This window comes from Struthio camelus, chromosome 7, assembly GCF_040807025.1.
Source record: "Struthio camelus isolate bStrCam1 chromosome 7, bStrCam1.hap1, whole genome shotgun sequence".
Lineage (NCBI taxonomy): Eukaryota > Metazoa > Chordata > Aves > Struthioniformes > Struthionidae > Struthio > Struthio camelus.
Genome location: NC_090948.1, coordinates 40,776,852 through 40,797,228, shown reverse-complemented (window position 1 = coordinate 40,797,228; position 20,377 = coordinate 40,776,852). Strand labels below are relative to the sequence as shown.

The following is a 20,377-nucleotide window of genomic DNA, read 5'->3' as shown; positions in this document are numbered from 1 at the left end:
ACCCAGTACCCGGCAGGGGGAGAAGGTAACTAATGGCAGATAAGGAAAATAAGTGATACTACACAAGCTTAGTGACCAGTATCTGCCTTTTCATTTTCTACTGAATTCTGTCATCTGGCCAATGATTGCTGTGAATACATCTCGAGCTAAAACTGAAAACCTCATGTTTTCAAATACAAGACACTAAAGAGATGCGCAAGAACAGCGTGAATACCTTTGCAGGCTTCAATACAGTCGGTACTATGCCAAAAAACCTGCACAACAAGCTTTCGTTACACAACTTCCAATCGAAAATAGTTCTCTCTCTCAAGCTACATTTTTAATTAACAAAAATAGATCCATAATAACTACAGGTAAAAAAACTGATAAAATTATTTTATTTTTTATTCAAAATATTCTGACAATTTAACAATATTCCAGGTGCATTACAAACACTGCCATAGTCAACACGACAATCAATACTTAAAGAGCATTCAAACACTGAAGACATTTATATCTTAAAGCAGAGACAGGAGAATGCGCTTATATTAAGAGAATACAGATCATTTTCCAATAACTGACTTCTTTGAGGCAGATACCTAATTTCCCCGGCACAAAATGGATTCAAATCCAGAAGAGATGAATTACAGAGGACAAAAATTCAAATGCATAAATGTTTTCCTCCGTATTTTCTACGGAGGACTGTGAATTTATAATTATGTCTTTACCAGCCTAGACTATTCTAGTGTTGACTACTTACAGGATAGAGCAACAAAACCAGAAAAAACAGGGTTAAAGCAAACAAAGAACACAAGCTTTTCCCACAATATGGCTTAAATTAGTTCACAGACAGCTGGGAATATAGTGGGTAGTAACTGTACGGTTGCAACAGAAATACCAGGTGGAAAAAAGTTGTCACCTTCCTGGTATTTTCCCCTTCACCATAACTTGCGTAAGATTTTCAGCAAAAAGATAGTGCCCCTACTGCGAGCATCCATTTCCATGCTTCAAAAGTATTATTTTGCAAACAGATTGTTTTGATTCTTGAACGTATTATCCAATATTAGCTCTGAAGTTTAAACAATGTAGTTGTATACATAATACTGTTTTTCCCAATTCACCTAGGATCTCAAATGGAACTGAACTTTGTCAGCTTTATTTAAAACATGTTTGCTTCTCTTTCCGATACAGAAAACACGTCGAGAACTTGCAAGGACATACGCAAATGAGTGCATAGTGCAGAACATCATACACAGCAGCGAGGCCACAATGTCACATTAAGTCCACATTTAAAAGATGTACGTTTCCGATGACTAAAATCCATTCCAGAGTTTTTCATTTGTAGTTTTTTTAAAACTTGAGGCTTGCATAAAACAAAAGCATTGAAGTCTTGCCCCTCACAGGCCAAAACTTTTGTCGTGACTTTCATATCGCTGACTATACACGCAAGTTAGGACTGTCACGTACACAGGATACACAAGAGGCACACCAAAAAATGTTTGGCTACGTCATCCCAATCTCAAATATCCTATAAGAAAGCCTTAATTTTGCCGGTGAATAAAGGAGGTGGGACAATTTTCAAAATACACAGCTTGCCTATGCATCAGTAAAAAAAATATGAGCCAATTTTAGCCCTGGGGAAAAGAGCCACAACTCCACTGAAATAACTGAAAGTACATCTGTTTTTTCCAGGGCTGAAGTGGACCTTAGCAGTAAAGGGCCCTTTACCTGTCTTGCTCATTGCTTCCAGTTGGTGCTCCCCCACAGTGAACAGCTGAAACACTCGTTGCTATAATACAAGCAGCAAACAGCTAAAGGAAATCTCAATATGCTTACTGAAAATACTTTGTTTCCCTTTTTTCATTCACTTGTTTTCCCAAGGTAAGTTTTTGGAGAAGGGCCGTCAGAAAGGATTGAGGCATTTTCCTTTGTCACGACTTCAGACATCCCATTAATAGACCGACGTAATCTCCTAAACCAAATTAGCTTCTGAAATATCTTGCACGCAATCCCCCCTCCCCGACCCCCACTCTTTCTTGAGACTATAGGTTCTCTAGCATTTGTGCAGTTTAAGCCTGTTACGGTAATTTTGTCCAGCATTTTCTTAGCACCTCAACACAAATTATGTTGTAGCTTGTCTGTGATGCGCATTGGCTATGGACAACCACAAAGAGGGGAAGCGCCCACCAGTTTTAAAAGAACAGCAATATCACCCCGTTACATTGAGAAGCTCTTCTCCATAGGCTGGTTCCCAAGTTGGACTACGGAAGCTAAACAGGATTTGTCTCAAAGTAGGGTTACTCCAGTTATTCGAACATAGTAAACACAAGAGGGCAGTACTGAGGACATCAATCCTGCACTTGATCTCATTTTCAGTCCGTTTTCTAATAGCCTGTTAATGGAGATATGGCTCAGTGTCAAGGCTAAGAGGGCACACGTTACTTAAGCTAAAGCAGTTATGGGGAACTAACACAATCCTTACTTATTGTATAACTGTACTCCTTGGATTTAAGCCAGCCATATACATTTCATCCTACCAATTTACCTATCCTGCTTAATCTCAAGTATCTTCATCCTTTCACACTTAATTAACTATCAATTATTTTCCTGAGTGAGATTATAAAAAGTTAAACCCTTCTACCAAAAGTACAAAGACAAATAAAATATAGTAGAACAATACAAACCCAGTTATACAGCATTACAAGTGCAGAAATTCTTCATGTTGTTGCTCTTCTTTATCATTGGCCCCCAGTAAAAACCCTAACAAAGAATTTAGTTATCCAAAATATTTTGAAGTACTGTGATTAAATTCTTCAGACCATAAATGTAGCCCTCATCCCTCGTGTTGCTAGGAAACACGTGAGCAAAATCTATCATTCGGACTTCCACATTTGCACTTTCCTTGATCTCTGCTGGCACGTGACAGAAAACTTTTTCCAGTTGGGGTATAACATTTCCATTTAGATGCTCGTGGGTAATGCAAGTGCTGCTTTTCCACATGTTGTCTTGCTCCAAGTTTTCAACTTTGAGCGAGAGCTGACCGTGGTGCCTCTTCGAGCATGCCTTTTTGTGAAGTGCATAAAATTTGGACAAGCCTTTACTTACAGAGGCCTCTATTTTTCCATTCTCTGTAGAATTTATTACGTGAATATTATTATTATACTCCAGTATGTCTCCTCCTGACAACAGTCCTTTGGGCATTACTCTCTTCTCTGCCAAAGTGACATCGCTCAACCGCACGGTAGTTGCCTGACACGAACCTTCATAAACAAACAGCAACGAGCTAGCGTAGAAGTTGAGTTGCTCCTGGCCCTCAAACCACTCCAGGATCTTTTCAACCCTCCGAATGCTGGCAGCGACAGCATCTTTTCTCAAGCAGTACCCGTTGTGAAAAAACTTTGAGATGCCTACAAGAAAGAAATGGATGTTTTCAGGATTATTTTGAGGGGGGAAAAAAAAAAAATCATGAAAATGTTTTCATTTCTTTCGGGACTAGATTTGTTCTTGAATTGAAGAAAAACCAAATATTCACAGTTTCATTTTAAACACTTACTTAATAACTCAGAACCAGATCGAGGAATTCAAATACCTTCAGTCGCCTTACTATGAAAGGACTGCTATGCAATATTACAGATTGAGCTCTGATTGTAAATAAAAGTTAGTGAAAACTAGACGAACACAGTTTCTGCTCCCCACTTCATCCTATCAAGCATCTGAACAGTTTCTGGCAGGGACCAGCTGAATTTTCCAGGGATAAACAGGCTCAAGCAGTCCCTGGCTTCTTCATCATGAGTGACAGAGGTGACAAGTTAGTGCCAGCTCTGGAGAAGGGTGGCCATGGGTGTACTCATGTCTGTCTGCACGTCCTGGGGTGGGGAAGGGATGAACAGATGTCCACTAATAACCGTTTTGAAAGAGTTATCAAACTGCCAGATGGCTTTGTTTGTTTGTTTTAAACAGGGTACTGGCCTGACGCTGCTTTGAACACACCAGTTTAAAGTAAATCACCCCACTCATTCTTTCCGGGTTGTTTCAGGAAAATGTTTTTATTTTGTTATTAACACACCACAAGGTATGGATAGACTTCAGCTGAGAAGGTCAGTTTAAGTGACAAACATTTACAGCAGCCTTATAATATAAAAGACAGTATATATTCACATACAGCTTCTGGAGAAAAATATACAAGTCAAAAATATTGATTGAATAGCTCTAAAAGGCTTTTATTTCATTATAGTATCATACCTACAAAGAAAACAAGTCATACCAGAATATTTACTACCTACCCATTTATTAGCAGGAAAAGGCAATGAGGAAATTCCTACACAGCCAGCTGCAATTTTATTTTATTTATTTTATTATTTTTTTTTTTATGATCAACAGGTAGCTCAAATAATACAGGAAACAGTTGCAGAATCACCTTGCACAAGGACAGAAAGGTCAGGAACATATAAAGAATTTGCAGCTCTTTCCATGTAATACTCTATATTAAAACACAAACAAAGAAACCTAACTTAAGAGCACTAAACTCGCACACAAATTTCCTTACCATCTTTTACTGTTTCCTTCGTCAAGCTCCTTCCATAGTGCTGGTTTTGGGTCTCATAGCTGTCAGTACAGACGTGGTAAACCTGCAAGAAGCACAAGGAAACTCCGCACTTATTTACGGCAATCAATATTTCCCCAGAGCTCGGAGATATGTTGCAGACAGGCTACAAAATCTTTGCTACTCTCTCTCCCGCGGACTCAGGGGTACGCATTATTTCGAGGTCAACACTGCCCTCTAGTGCTCTCGTCTGCCAACTACTGCTATTTGGCAGCCTGGGATTTAACCAAGTACAACTTACCGCAGTTTTCTCATCGGAAAGATACCCTTATAGTGGTTAAAAATCACCATCCCAGTTACTGCAAGCCTTTTCTGTAGCACGCAACGCTGACTTGCAAGGCCAGACTTGAAGCTAGCACACTCCTATCAATATCACTGTGTTTATCAAATCATTAAAACTTAACAAGCTCATTAAACTCCATTTTCATTATTGTATAGTTCTTCGCACTGCGGAAGTGTTTAACAAAACTGCACAGCAATAAGAAGTGTTATTATTTGACCAGAAAGGCCCAGCTATCCGAGACTCTCCCATCGGCAACTGGTGCATAAAGGTGCATAGTTTGAGTGGCACAAAACCACACACACCCCACACAAGCCGCTGCTCCTGACTTCCACTGCTGGGTTCCCCCCCTCCCAGGCACAGCAAGACGACCAGCTGGTCAGAGAGACCGTTCCCACTGGTGTGCTTACTACGTCCACTGTTACGACAGCTATGGAAATTGAGGCCCAGGGACCTGCAGTCAGAGAAGCCTAGGCCGTAGGGGAGTTATCTTAAAACAGCATCTCAGAAGCGTGGTTGTGGATTCACTAAAACAATCCTTTTTCACCACTTCTAAAAAAAGTGCATAAGCATAAAACAGTAGATAATGTAGGAACCCAAAAGAATACTTATTCAAATACTTCATGTAGCAAGCCATTCACAGGGTTTTCTTTCCTCCCCTTTTTTTTTTAAACTTATCAAAAAAAACCTACAAGCCTATATCTAAAGAACTACAAGCCACCAGTAATTAGAATAAGAATCAGAAACGCATATATTTCTTTGAAACAGGATTACAAGCCTGGAGACTGCCTCAGTTTTTACTAGCTGCACCTTCACTATAACATCAAGCTCTCCAGTTTAGTCAGTCAGTTTGGGGGCAGCTTCCTCCGTGTCTCTGCAACACTGCACGCTCCTGAACACGTAATCTTGTTTACCAGAACCTTATCTCTTCCCCCTAGGAGCTCACAGGTTTTGCGATATGGGCACTTGCTCAAGAAAAGCTCGTTAAGGCCTGCAAGCTCGTTTCGTTTGCCAAAGAAACTCTGGAGCAACATCTCGGCACCCTGTGCTTCTGGCTCGCGCTTCCCGCGAAGCCGCTATACTGTAGTTCTTCAGTCCTCGTTCAAGCAGGTTTTACTAACAAGGCGCATTTTTCTGCCACAGACACCACTCTGGGTCTTTGCGGCATCTCAGCTCATTTTTTTGCACAAAACCATCCCACAAAAAAGGTGCTCTATAAGCTTAGAAACACACAGGCAGGCACGCGTTTTACGTTACATTTATAGCACATTTTTAACTATGCAAAATGGTCAATAATCAATTACGAAATCCTATACACATACTGACACTGTAATATATATTTAACTATCTTGCCAACAAGCAAACACTCAGAATATCCTAGGTTACAAAAGGGTATGCGTGCAATCCTTTTTTTTAAGGCAGCATTATTAAAAAGACACTATTGTCCAACTCACATAGGTAATCACGAAAGTATTCTCCACCTAGCCAAACAGCCGTCTCCTAAGTCTGCTTAAAGCCCTTTCATTCGAAAGGCCGTGACCGTTTGAAACATTTTTGGAAAATCTCAACCCAATACAAATACATTAAGCCTCCTACTGAAAGCAGAGGAGCAGAGACCCAAGTTCAGAGAGGACCAACTTTTCACCAGTTCTCCCTCGAGCTCCACCTACCCCAGCAAAACAAAGGAAACGCCACGTTGCAACAGCGAGACCAGAACTGGCTTCCTAGCGCGCAGGCTTCTTGCTTGACCATGCTTTTGTTCACTCAGGTGCTGCTAACCCGCCACTAACCTTTCCCCAAGAGACAGTCTCCTTTGAGGGAGACTTCTTCTGTACCCCAGCTGTTGCAACCGTCTGTACTTGCCCATTGCTGTCAAAAATGACAACAAGTCAAATAAGTCAAATCTTCCAAGCTTCTTAACAACTGTCAAGAAATTATTAGACAGGAAAATTTCACGTCTTGTCCACCTGCCACAGCTCATTAGACTTTTGTCCTCCCATCTTCAGAGTTTCACGCTCCCATGCGGGATAAAGAAAACTCCTCATACTATCTGCAAAACATCACCTTCGAGAAAACCTCTTAGCTGGTGACGTTTATACATTCATACTACACAAGATCAGTCCCCATTCAGTGAGGTTTCTGCAAACAGAACTGGAATCCAGGGTGCTAATAATAATAAACTTGTTAACAGGGTCTCTGTGAGGGCAAGATGTCAAGAAATACAGATAATTAAACTTACAAGGGAAATTATCCTCCAACTTCCTCAACACTCACTCAGCTTTGGCTTCCCCAGAAGGTGTTAGGTTACTGCTGCCTGCCTGTGTACGCATTTTTGTACCATTTCTTAAACAGCGTCAGCTCATTTGACATTCTTCAGCTGAGGGAGGCCTTAAAGAAAAAAAAGAAAAAAGAAAAAAAAAAAAGGACAAGCCTCACAAGATCACAAAACCGAGACACACAGTTTGCAAAACTCGAAGCTGCAGCTTAAGGACATCAAGCTGAAGCCCGGATGCAGAAACGCGAAACTTCAAGCGTTATGTAACGTCACTCACAGCAATTCGGTATCGACTTTCAGGGCAAGGCAGAAAAACGCACAAGACTGTTCTAATGCTTACCTACGGCAACTCCCTAGTCTTCTCGGGTGTAAAATTTACATATATAGTAACTGTATAATTTAAATAGATACTAATTAAGACTAGTCTGTGTGGTGGAGATACTGTCATCACAAAACATCTCCATTAAATAATTTTTAGACCTCCCGACCATCTGTTTAAAAAAAAACCAACTAATTTAGACTGGGGGAAAAAAAAAAAATATATATATATATATATATGTATTCAGAACTGGTTTGAACAGTGGCTCAGAGCAGTAGCTGCAGAGCTGAGAGCAACGCAGTCGCAGAGGCCCTGCTCGCACCCCTACCCGGTGGGGGTCCCCCCGCCCAGCGGACGCCCAGGAAGCAGCTCCCACGCGGAGCTCCCGGCTCCTGTATCCGCTCCCCCGCGCGCCCCGCAAGGGCAGCTCGGGACCTGCTCCTCTAAGCAAGGGTGCGCGCAACTGGCCATTCGAAACACACGCGCTGATGTTGACACAGTCAGACTTTAAAGGGCAATCCACTCCTAGCTGGCCCTCTGCCCCGTACTTTTTCCATAACTACACTTAAGTCACCTCTATTTTACACTTCCACAGTAAGAGGGAGCAAGCAAGAGTGTTGAAACATTACACAAAGCTTTCTGCTTACAGCAAGGCCTCTCTGCAACAGGCACGTAAAAGTTGGCACCCAACCCGCTACCGAACCTGGAGAGCCAGACTGCAAAGGGAGGCAGGACACGTACCCCTCGCCCGGGAACCTGCTCGATCGCAAGAGGAGCCCGGGGGCCTCCTCAGCTAACCAGCACCAGGCCATCACCTTAGCGTCAGGCAGCTCCAATATGCCAGATCCAGAACTGGGCACCTTTTCCCCGGACTTCACCATAAGCCCTATGTAAATGTATGGGTCTCCTTTACACCTGGGAAGGACCCAGGTTTCTTTCCAGTCTCTCAGGGAGCAGAGCCTTGGACTTGTCCTGCCACAGGAGGAGTTAAACATTGCATTTTAAAAAGCCCTTTTTTAAAATTAAAACTAAATGAAGATTTGGGGGGGAAGGGGGAGATGGAAAGGCTTGCTTTTTTATATTCTCTTTTTTTGATATTACTGCTTTGTGGTAATGCTATAACACTCACTGCTGCCAAGAGCACGTCCTTTTTTTCCCTTCCTTCTTTAAACGTATATTGTCTTTGCTAGACTAAAAGCAACAGAAGCACACACATCCTTGCTTGCTGCTGGCTTGCAAATTCAGCCTAGACAGGATGCATACCTGTTCCCTGGTTTCTAGGGCTATAATAGCATATTCTTCTATATATGTTTTGTTTCTTTGCTTGGTTTTCTGTTATTTGACTGAGTTTCATATAATTAAGTATTCAGTCAAATGCTATGACAAGCAACATAAAACTTTAGTAAGGTCCCTGCATAAGCAAACTGCAGAATCAAATTATGTTGAAATTAATTCAGTAGAAAAGCAGAACAGTTTTCCGCTTCTAAACAAAAAAGGAAGATACTGCAGTTAAATCACGAAACATATTTTAAAACAGCTTAACACATTTTCTTGGACTCCAAGAACTTCCACGGAGCAGTTCATTAAGAGTAAATTTCTCCTATGCAGGCTTTTCTACATCGTGGGGACAAAGAGGCCATCTCTTGTAAATTGTTGCCTTTTTCCTGACATGCAGAAAATCTTATCAGACATAAGGACACAAATGTACCAGCTGTCATATACATGACAGCAGTCCCTTGCCTATGGGAAAAAGCACTGGAAAAAAATGCCAGAGCACCCAGCTGCTAAAACTTGCCCAAAGGGATGACCGACAAATCTTCTGAATTCGATAAGAGAAGTATTTCTGAAACACATCCCCTGAATCCAGCAGGTAGGGCCTCTGAGGAAGTGCTGCGTTCGGTTTTGCAGCGCGCAGCCAGCACAGTCAGGCTGTGAAACACAGGAACGCAGCTAGGCTGCGAGAATCAGGAAGCGAAAGCTGAAAGAGATGCAAGGGAGGAGGAAGCGGTACCCGGAGGTACCGCAGGCAGCAGCTCGGCAGAACCACCACAGCCTTCGTCTGCTGCCTTTCTTTTTTTTTTTTTTTTAAAACTATGGCAAAAAAGCCCAGCATACACAGGATTTGATAGCTTTACTATTGTTTCCCTCCTAAATCTTGCTATTAACATATCAGAGCTCATGAAAGTTATCGCAACGTTAGCGAGCGTTTCCTTTCTTAACGAAGGAAACGGACCAAAGTCAGTTTTAAAATATCTCTCAAGAACGTGTTGCGGATTAGGAAATTCTTTCGCAAAGACAGCTTTGATGAGGTATCCGCGTTACCGTCTGCAATAGTTAACAGGCACAAACAAAAACTAAATTGTAGATTATGCTGGTAGGGTTATATAATCACCAGCCTGAAATTTAAAGATGAAGCTTCACAAATATTAGGGACTACATAATACTATAATCAAGATATTCTGGAAGAAAAAAAAAATCCTGATGAAGTCGGGCATTGTGGATGCTAAATGGACTGCGATTCTAAATAAAAATCACAACCCACACGTTCTTCTTGTATTTAACAGCAGAAAAAACACACTATTTTTAATACTGCATACACTGCTAAGATATTTCTTACCTATTCCTATTACTGCTACCGGAACCATCTTGCAACTAGTTTTTTTTTTGCTACTGGAACCATAACTGAGAGCTCTGACTCATGCTTAAATTTTCACGACTTTCCTAGCAGCAGAACTGCTCACACTACTTACATATTTAGCAAATCTATCTCCTCATACGTTAAGGAAAGGAACCGCAAAACTAATTATGAAATTGCGTTTTATCAGTGTTATTTAAATGCCTGTACTTTCTAAATGTATTTTCCATCCATGTATTATGTTTATTCACCGAAATACAATGAACATGCTTTAGCACAGGCCAAATACCAGAACTATGTATATAAATTAACAGTGCTGCCAAATAGAGCACTCGCTGCTTCTTAAGACAAACCTTGTATTTACGTATAAATGACAGCTTATTTACCAAAGCATAAAAACGCTCCATCAGCTCATATCAATGGCTTTGGCGGGGGAGAACTAGATAAATACATTGTTTGCAGCTTTTCTCCACGATAACTTAGGTGGTTTGTGCTAATACAAAAAAAAAAATTAAGGAAAACACCTCACATGTAACTATTTCCTAATTCTCCTAGCCCTCTTCCCTTCCTTGCTCCCCTAAAGCAGGAACTTAATAAATACCCCCCCAACATACACACATGTAAAAAAGAAACATATTACACAGATTAAAATCAAACCCCCAATACTTTCTGAATTGTGTTAAGATGTGTGTGTTTGGACAAAATACATAGCGGCCCTCACCCAGCACATTAGCTCTTTCGGGCAGTAAACGCCTGCACAGGAGAGCATTGTACCTTATCAGTTTTGTGAGAATAAAGAAAGATTATAGGCAAGGAGAGCCCTGTTCACACGAAGAGACCAGCTGAGCACAGAAAAGGCCTTGTGAATTTATACTTGAAGTGTTGCATGAGGGGAGGAGGAACCTTTTGAATTCTTTCTGGAAAACAACTTCAACATGCAATTTGGTGCCAGCTGCACAGACCTCGCACAGTTAAACAGAGGGTGGGAAACTGCAGTGCTTGGAAGAACCATCATTATAAAGATAGTTTTAATTAGGGAGCGGAATGAATTCCTCTAACAGGATAAAGACATCCGTAAATAGCAGTGTTATAGGCAGCAGCCGCCAGCGCAAACACTGTGGAAGTAAGCATTCCTCTTACACTGTCCTGAAACACAAAGAATGTGAAGTACATTGTTTCACACATGAGATAAGAAAGGTTATGTAACAACATAAGCCAAATCCAGAGCTATAATCTCCAGCCTTCCTTCTGGATCTAAACTGTTTGGCTGGCTTTTGATTCTACTCCCACAGTCTCTTACACAATGTTACGTAACTACTGCTCATGACCACTATAACTTATAGCTACAAAAAGCTTATCTCAAGATGGAGTTAAGGTTGAGAGCTTAGACAATTAAGTACCACCACATTGGAGATATGAGAATCATTTGAAACAACGGTGCAACCTGTGTGTCACCGCTACCCAGGTAAACTGGAAGCTTGACAGAGGCTGTAGCCATTTATGCTTGTTGATGCAAAGCCTCAGAAGCTTTGGCTTTCTCTAGGCAAGGACAACAACAAAATCTCACATCGGAGAGCCAGAAAGTTATTCCTGTGCCAACCTCGACAGGAGAGAAAAAAGTCAACCCACACTTTAAGCGTATTGTATCAGGAATCCATTCAACAAGACAGAGTAGGACCTCTGTAAAAAAAAAAAAAAAAAAAAAAAAAGCAAAATAAGGAAACAAAACAGAAGGAGCTTGACCAACAGCACAGGAATACACACAGTAAAGACCCCAGCACTGTGGGATAGCATCTCCGATGACTATGGAGTCTCCCTATCGCCCAATAAGGCTATAAAACCTTATCTGAATGCACTTCAGCATAAGGGATCTCTTTTATAGATGTGAAAAAGAAATCTGTCCGTGGTTCCTGATCTGCAAAAGTTCTGCAAAACTTTTATTTATGTCAAAATTTTAGAGACAAATGAAGATTAAGTATTTAAAACAAGGAAATGCAATAGAGTTAGTATGGACATCTAAAGGTCCTTATTCATCTCAAACTAGTCTCCAAGTGACAGTTATTCCTCAAGCATACAAGCACCAGATGTTTTCTTCTGGTGGAAAACATTTCTAAATGCAGAACACAAGCAGCTATTTATAACTACGTGCATCATCTGCCGAAAGTTAACCTACTCTTTCCTAAATATATTCAAGTGCCTTATCTCACTTCATTAAAGCAGAAGTAAGCAAGTGCACATAAAAAACCTACAAAATCAAAATTAAAAACTGGGAGAGGATGCAGCTTGTTGTTAAATCATTAGGTGACCTGATCCAGTATGTAAATCTCTAATATAAGCCTAAAGGCCAACAAATATTTGGATAATCTTTTAAGTATCTGCTAAGTGAGAAAAATCAGTTGGAACTACTTCAGTTTTAAGTAATTTCAGCATAACCCAACATCTGTCACATATATTTACTGAACTCTGGCGCAGCATATGGAAGGGACTCTGCAAAGTCAAACACTTGCTCTGAACACTAGCAATGAATGGTCTGAAACTTATTTCATGTGACACCTGATACCAGTACTACCAATATATTCAGATAACACTTCACTTGCATAAAACCTCAAATGGATTACTATTCACTAAGGAAGTTACCCACTAAAACCTCAAATGGATTACTATTCACTAAGGAAGTTACCCACTAAACATGGCGTTGGACAACAGGCCAGAGCATAAGCTGAATTTGAAAGCAAAACAAGTTCTTACCCTCATGCCAAGCACCAAAAAGCCAATCTCTTCCATTAGTGGGTACTTGCTGACCTGTTGCTGTATCTTCTCAGCTGAAGCATACGGGTCATAACTTTTCTGACCTATTTTTACGTCCATTATACAAGGCTTATTAAACTTACGGGTCACGTCTTCCAGTTTTAGATACATATCTGTTAAAAAGACAAAACTTTGGTTAATAACGGATCAAAGTAAAATAGTTAGAAGATTCCTGCTGAGCTTTTGTGGGGGAAGGAGAAGGGCTTAAAGCTTAGCACCATGCAAGTTCTTTAAAAAATTTGTCTATGAAGACAGACTAAATCATGGTCATTGACACCCACAAGCTCTGTTGACATTAATTTCTAAAGACCTAGGGCTTAGAAAAGTATACATGAAGAGTGCCTACCTAGCACCCAAATTCAAATTATTGCCCAGATGAAATTCCTAATTAGCTCTTAAACCATTAACATACTTCAAACAACATTAATAAGCGCACACAACTGCAGGTTGGCACATGGTTCGTTTTGCGGCAAAGATTGTGTTTTCTTTACATGTGCGAAAGGGCTAGAACTAAAATTGCAACTTTTTGTTTCATTTAAAAAAAAAAATGAAATTATACTTCACAGCCTCGCCCTACAGCAGCAGAAACGCATCTCATTTGTCTTCTTTTCCCCCCCCTCTCCTTCCCTCTGCACTCCTTCCCATGCCATACCTTTGGGGGAAAATATTCCTTGAATCTTAGGCTGCTTTTTATCCATTCCCAAAAGATGTATAGGGGCAGTGGGGTGCAAAAAAAACACCCCCAAAACCCAAAATGTTTGTGAAGAAAGCTTTCTAAAAGACCATCTAAAACCAGTTTCTAAAGGACTATCTAAAATAAACTGGTTCATGCTTTTCCCCAGAGCAAGTAGGATACTTGGCCAACAAGATTTACTGCACAGATTGTCAGAGCACCAGAAAACAAACTTAACTGCTTGACTTTCAGACAAATCTGGTTAGAGAAAACACGCGCAGATCTCCAGTCCACGCCGGTGCACCAAGTCCACCCGCACCATTAACACAATAGTTTTTCACACCCTTCACAAATCTGTTTCTGCAAGCCCTTCCCCCCCCCCTTTTTTTTTTTTTTTGCAAGTCTGTCACAAACTTCACATAAAATTCATTTTTCTTTCAAGTGCAGCCTACTGCAATGAATGCGTCTCCTTGGCTTCAAAGGAATCTGAATACGCACAGACATCCTATTCTCCCCCACCTCTCCAGCAGAGTCTAAAATGGGATTGCCAAAGAAAGGAAAACTTCTGCAGTTCAAATTTAAAGAGCAGAAGAGAGAAAGTGCCTTGATTTGATCAGCTGTACCGATAGCAAACAAACAGCTACGCTCTGTTTCTACTTAAGAAGGAGAAACGCTTTCCTAAGGATAAGCGGTGAAACTGGCTTTTATTACTTAAGTAGCCCTATTCAGAACTTGATAATTTTTACATCATGTTATCATCACGACTGAATGACTCAGCTCCCGAAAGTACATACGTATCAATCAAATAAACCAGATTTAATCCCTAGTTGCCTGCCTATCTATAAATGAGACCAAGCATATTTTTAATGTATAGTCACGCTCAGGGAAGTATGTCAAACTATTAACTTCTGTTCTAAAAAGAAACTTCAATCTTCCATTAACTCAGTGTTATCAGCTTATGTTACTCTCCATTGCCCGGCAGGCTACAAAATCAATCTAGCTACAGAAAAAAAAAAGTGTCTAGTTCTAGACCAGCTCACCCACGAAACAGATTTGTTAACTACAACCGCAGGGATATCCAGGCCAAAAATAACTCAAACTTCACTCACAGAAGCCACGGGCAGCAAAAGTGCTCCAGATTTGTTCACCAGATGCACCCTAAGGGGAAGCAAGACAAGTATTCTCCCTACCGGGAAGTTTATTCTTTATCACCTGAAGCGCAGCCTCCACTTTTTCTATTCAAATGTGGAGAAACTGAGTCAGATATTGGCAAAGCTTTGAGTTTATGGGGGAGCAGTACTGAATCCAGGGAAATCTATGTAACCTCTTCTCCATCTGTTAGCTCAACCAAAACAGTAAAAATTTAAGTGCCATCCTTCACACCTACCCTTTTTGCTTATTATGGAAGTTATTATAATCAATAGGTTTGTGTCATCACTCTAAAACAATCCAGGAAAAATGAATAAGCGAAATTCAAGGTTTTCAGAACTGATCTCGCAGATGCACTGCATCAAAGGTTTGCCATAGAAAGGAAAAAGCGCCTACCAGATAGATGCATTTTATGTATGCAGGTACGTATACAAACACACACAAACATCTCGGAAAACAAATAAAAGTGTTAAAATAACTTTAGAGTGAATACTAACTCTGGAAAACACCAATCACTCGGCCAAGTTTGTGAATTATCCAGAAATGACTCATCTCTCACTCGCTTTTTGGAATTATTCTTTAAGGCTTCATTTTTAACTAACTGCTACCTCAGATTTAAGATTGTGGGAATGTATTGAGCAGACCTAACAGTCTCGAAAGACTTTTTGCCAGGGCAGGGAAGCAAAAGGGGAGGTTGCCACAAGAGATAAAGCATTATTCCAAGGGTTTTCCATTCTCCCCCCCAACCCCGGCTGACTACAGCTTCAGAAAATGCAGCAAGTGTTTATGCATATTTTCTCCTGGCACTATCTGGTTCTTATTTGCAGTGTGTTCAGTATCTTACTGTCTCCGGTCTACTGACACAGATCCCAAACATCACAGTATCAGAGTGGATCACAACTTTTAACACAGTTACCCCTACAACACTTTGCAAAGCATTAAGACTGAGGCAAAAAAAGAAACCAAGGACCAAACACAGGTAGGTATCACTTAACTACTTCATTTTAGTGCCTGTTCAAGTCAGGTGCTCTTCTACCCTTTCAGGATCTGAGCCCGAGTATCCTTTTGAAGTCTACAGCAGAGCAGAGATAACTAGAGCTCTCCTTCGTACTCTATTTTTTAAAATTGCACAATTTCCAAGCGCTTCATGTTTTCTAAAATACTACGTAGAACACTGCTAACCCAAAGTGCTTCTGAAAATTACATATTCACCGATACAATTTTCTATTACACAATTAGATATGCTGCACATGTCACGTAGAAATACTGCATACCAATAAATTAAGTTTCAAGCTATCTATACAGAGCTTAAATTAAAATCCCATGCAGAGAAAAGAAGTCATAAGGATTCCTGTATCTTAGCTTCGGCAGGTATTCCTCAATATGCATTTCTAGATTTTAAACAAATCACTCTCCTTTCTATTTTTCAGGAGAGGGGAAGATGTGGCTTGACACAGTCTTTAAATACTTTATTATAGTCCCAAAGCAGACAAGCAGGAAAAAAAAAGACCAAAATTCAGCAAGTCTGTATGGCATGAACCACTGCAGACTTCAGCATGTACATGCTGAAGCATTCAGTCCTTACTGGAATCAGAAGTGAAAAAATAACTTGAGGCATCTGACGTCTTTTCATAATTTACAAGACAGCTCTCAAAACATGAATAAGCACGGAAAGCCTCAGTTGCTCCCAGCAACAAGAGAAGAAAAGAAAGATTTGGTTACAAGTTATATTTATCTACCCTGTTCTCATTTTAGGCAACAAAAGTTAGAGCCTAGAGGGAAATGCAATGAACAGCAATAAAGTTACTGAGGGGAAGGGAACCAGGGGCAACAAGTAGGCAGCAAAAACTAGAATCTTAGCGCTCTCAGCAGGAGATATAAAAAGTCTTAATTTGGCTCCTACATATCTTCCTAACAACTTTTCCACGTGTTTATGAAAACACTTCAAATGCCTACAATACCATTGAAACCAAAGTTCAAATCAAATTGTCTCACTCCAGTTTTAGATTGTCTTCACGAGATGTAGCGTCATCCATCTCTAATGGTGGCTCAACGCCATAGCACCAGCACTGTGACAGAGGGTAAAGCAAGACCCAGAAGGCCTATACAGATGCTTTTATTATGCTGAGGTATGCGATTTTAGCATAACAGGACAGTTTTCACACATTTTTATTGATAACGATGCTTGTGAATACTGGTATCTTTTCTGCTTAGAAGATGAAAAGTTCAACAAAAGGGCAAGCGTGCATCAGCATCTTCTTGTGTACTTAGGCACCTGCTAGAGAGCATATAATCCAAGATGAATCTTGTGTAGGGTTAGGGATGGCCATTCCTATGCTCTAATTAACACTTAATGTATTTTTTCCCATTTAGCTAGCAATTTCATCCATTTACCTGCAGTTTTAGCATACAAGACTCGCACTTGTCTCCCTAAACCTTTCTCTACGAAAAGAGATTCCCTGTGTTCTCCACCTTGTCCACCACAATTCCTGCTTACCTGTCATATAGACACTTGGAGAGGGTCACAGTTATCTTCAGTGTGGTCCTAAATTAATTTAGTCTCAGTTTTTTCTACTGCAAGTCTAGGATTCTCTTCACGCTACTCAAACTCCCAATCCTCTTCCCAAAGTAAGAGCTCTGAAGCTATGCACATAAGACTCTTACCTGTTGCCAAAGAGCTCTCCCTTCCCTCACTATCTCATAAATAAAGGAACTTTAGAGATTAAGAATGCCTACGGCCATCTTCTTCTCTGTCCTGGCAAGATATAGAAGCAGTTTCTCCTTCACATAAGCACTATTTTAAAATATAAATATATTTACATTTATAGAGATAATTCTGAAATATATAATATATATATTTTATATATATATATATATATATATATATATATATATATATATATTCCCCCCACCCACCCAGAAAATGCAGCAAGCAGAAGGGATCTGGAAACTGATTTATTCTTATATTCTTGGCAAGAGGTTTCTTATGTCCATTGGGCAACAATAAGGAATTATTAGGTTCTCTGCTCAAAGGCTGTCTGGAGCTTCGTCCCCACAATCTGTAGAGCAGTGATTGCCGCAGGAAGCGTCAGGCTTCCAGTGTCAAGACTGCAAAAGGCTACAAATGCTACCTTGATATAAATTTAACAACTAGATGCCTTTTTAGTGGCTCGATTCTTTCATCTATTGTCATTGGGACACACCACAGCAGTTAAACAAAGTTCAACCTTTTGAATGGCGCCACAGCTAAAATCACAGCTAGTGGGGCAAGGGAAGACAGGTAAACCCCCAACCCTAGTTTCCCTAGAAATAGCCTCTCCACATTCCCTATCGTCTATTTATTTCCCTTCTTGTTTTTCTAAACTTGACTTCCTCCTTTTTACCCAGCCTAAATGCAGCATTGGTTATTCTTTTCAGCTTCGGTGTCTTTTGGTGTCGAGCACTGATACAGAAATGCAAATACATCACAGAGGTCTTCCACACCTGTGTTTACATATGCCTTCTGACCAAGAAATTACTTCTAACTTGAAAGGCTTAAGCCATTTGCTAAAATGTTACAAAGTGCTCAGCTTTGGAAGTAGCCAGCATGCACATTTCCTGTTAAACGCCATAATCTCTGATGCACTTGATTTCTATCAGTACTACAAGAAACCCTTTAATACCAGAAATAGTACAGTTGGCAACGGAGTGTTTTATTCAAACCCTCTGCCGTAGCTTTTCTATCAAAGGAGCTCCTGATACTGCATAATCTTAAGAAGCAAACAAACAAACAAAGGAGAGTTACCCCTCCTTTAAACAGTTATTCCTAGTGGCTACATCTCTACTACTTGTGGAGACTTGCCAAAACTCAGCCCCCCTGTGCACAGCATTAGTTAATTCACAACATAAACTACGGATGTATTGAATTACTGTATCTCAGCCAGATTACACATTTTTCACTTCTCCAAGATCCTACTGTGAGTAAGAAAAATTGATGTGCAATTTGGAGAGGACACTAAGCAAGCTCCATGACACAAAATTACAAGGGAAGGAAAGAGAGCTGTGGTAGAGCTATTCGAGTTAGTGCCAAATACAAAAACGTGAAGTCAAATTTTAACCAAGAAAGTGCTAAATACTACCACAATCATCATTGCATTTGTTTTCAGAGAGTTTGGAGAGTGCAATTTCTGCTGTCTTTGGAAAACAAGTCTATCCAGAGACAGCACAAGGAAGAGAAGCTAGAACTATACTACAAGATCACAGCTTCTCATTTAGGTGCCCACATATTTAAATTGGCTTGACTGATGACGTCCTTTGGTTCCTGTATGTTCCAGAATTTCAGCCTCTTCAGTGTGAATAAGAGCGAGAAGAAGAAATAAACTAGCTCCTATTTTAAGTATACAACAAAAATATCTATTTGCTATTGCCAATTGTCCTCCAAAAATATCTTTTTCTTCACAACTGCTAACATGCTGCACAAATACTAAAGTAAGAAACCAGAGCTCCATTCCATTCAAAACGGATGTAGGACAAGCAGTACTCTTAAGCAAGGTACCTACTGAAATAACTGCTTTGTACAATACAACAAAGCAGCGTGATTCAACCTTGGGAGCCCCAGCAGCAGACCCCAGCACGGAGGCCTAACTCAGACCCAGCCAGAGGACTACAAACTGCAATGTGTCGTTAGAGAGAACAGGAGTGAGTTACAGAGGCTTAAAAGGGAAGGGGGGGCTGGGGGAAGAAGACACACCACTACAGAGCCCACACCTGCCAAAATCATTCTCCAGAAGAATTTTCAGCAGATTGGAACTAATAGATAAAGTTAGAACAGTACCATTTGGTGCAGTAGGTGGTGACCAGACACCGAAGTATTTTGGCAGATATTCCCGCAGCTCCAGAAGAACGCTGTCACAACAGTCAGAGTCATAAACCTGAAATAAATGGGGTAGAAGGGGAGATGATCAATTTAAAACATTCATTTTGATATTTCTAGTAGTCCCTTTATTATCATTTTTATAGCCTTTCCATTTATTTGTTTAGGATTTCCTACTTTACATTTAGAAACGCACAAGATATTCAGCACAATCTGAGATAAATCAACAGCATCCTTTCTTTCAAATTTTGAAGTGTAGAAGATACACCAGCACTAACAAAAAACAACATATGCATTAACTTGAGTAAAAGTCTAAGCCATATTTGTTAGTATTGAATCTTATTTAGTAAGGATTCAGTTCTTCTATCCTGAATCCAAGATAATATAGGATTACTATAGCCTCAGATATCTGGTAACCAGTATAAAATTCAGGTTGGACAGAATTTCTTCATTTCCTCCAAAACAAACCATCCTGTAATTAAGCTACCCAAGCCAGTACACAATTCAAATAGATTTGTTTTCATTTGCTTTAACTCTTTTTCAAAGTTTTCCAACTCATCTAAGAAAAAAAAATGTTCAGGAATGGCAGTTGGCTTATTTCCTGAAGTAATTCCTTGTGCACTTAAAATGAGGCCTAAGGATACCTGCTACAGAACTGCATGACTATTACCAGTTTTCAAAGATTTAAATAAACAAAATAAAATAGTGTTAATGGAGCTCTATGGAGTTAGTTCCACTCACGCTTACAAGACCCACCTTTAGCCATGGTGTGAGAGCACCTTGTGACAAACAGCTGACATTCCA

At 40.2% G+C, this 20,377-nt stretch overlaps 1 protein-coding gene across 1 annotated transcript in view; it reads right to left on the bottom strand.

The window, feature by feature from the left end:
- Positions 1 to 366: 366 nt before the first annotated feature.
- IPMK (inositol polyphosphate multikinase) overlaps positions 367 to 20,377 on the bottom strand; it is a 40,874-nt gene continuing 20,863 nt past the window's right edge. The window contains exons 3-6 of the mRNA XM_068951041.1: positions 19,535 to 19,631; positions 12,840 to 13,012; positions 4,526 to 4,607; positions 367 to 3,386 (exon numbers count right to left, since the gene is read on the bottom strand). Of these exons, the coding sequence (XP_068807142.1) occupies positions 2,752 to 3,386; positions 4,526 to 4,607; positions 12,840 to 13,012; positions 19,535 to 19,631 (987 nt within the window). The 3' untranslated portion in view covers positions 367 to 2,751. The remainder of the gene's footprint in view (positions 3,387 to 4,525; positions 4,608 to 12,839; positions 13,013 to 19,534; positions 19,632 to 20,377) is intronic.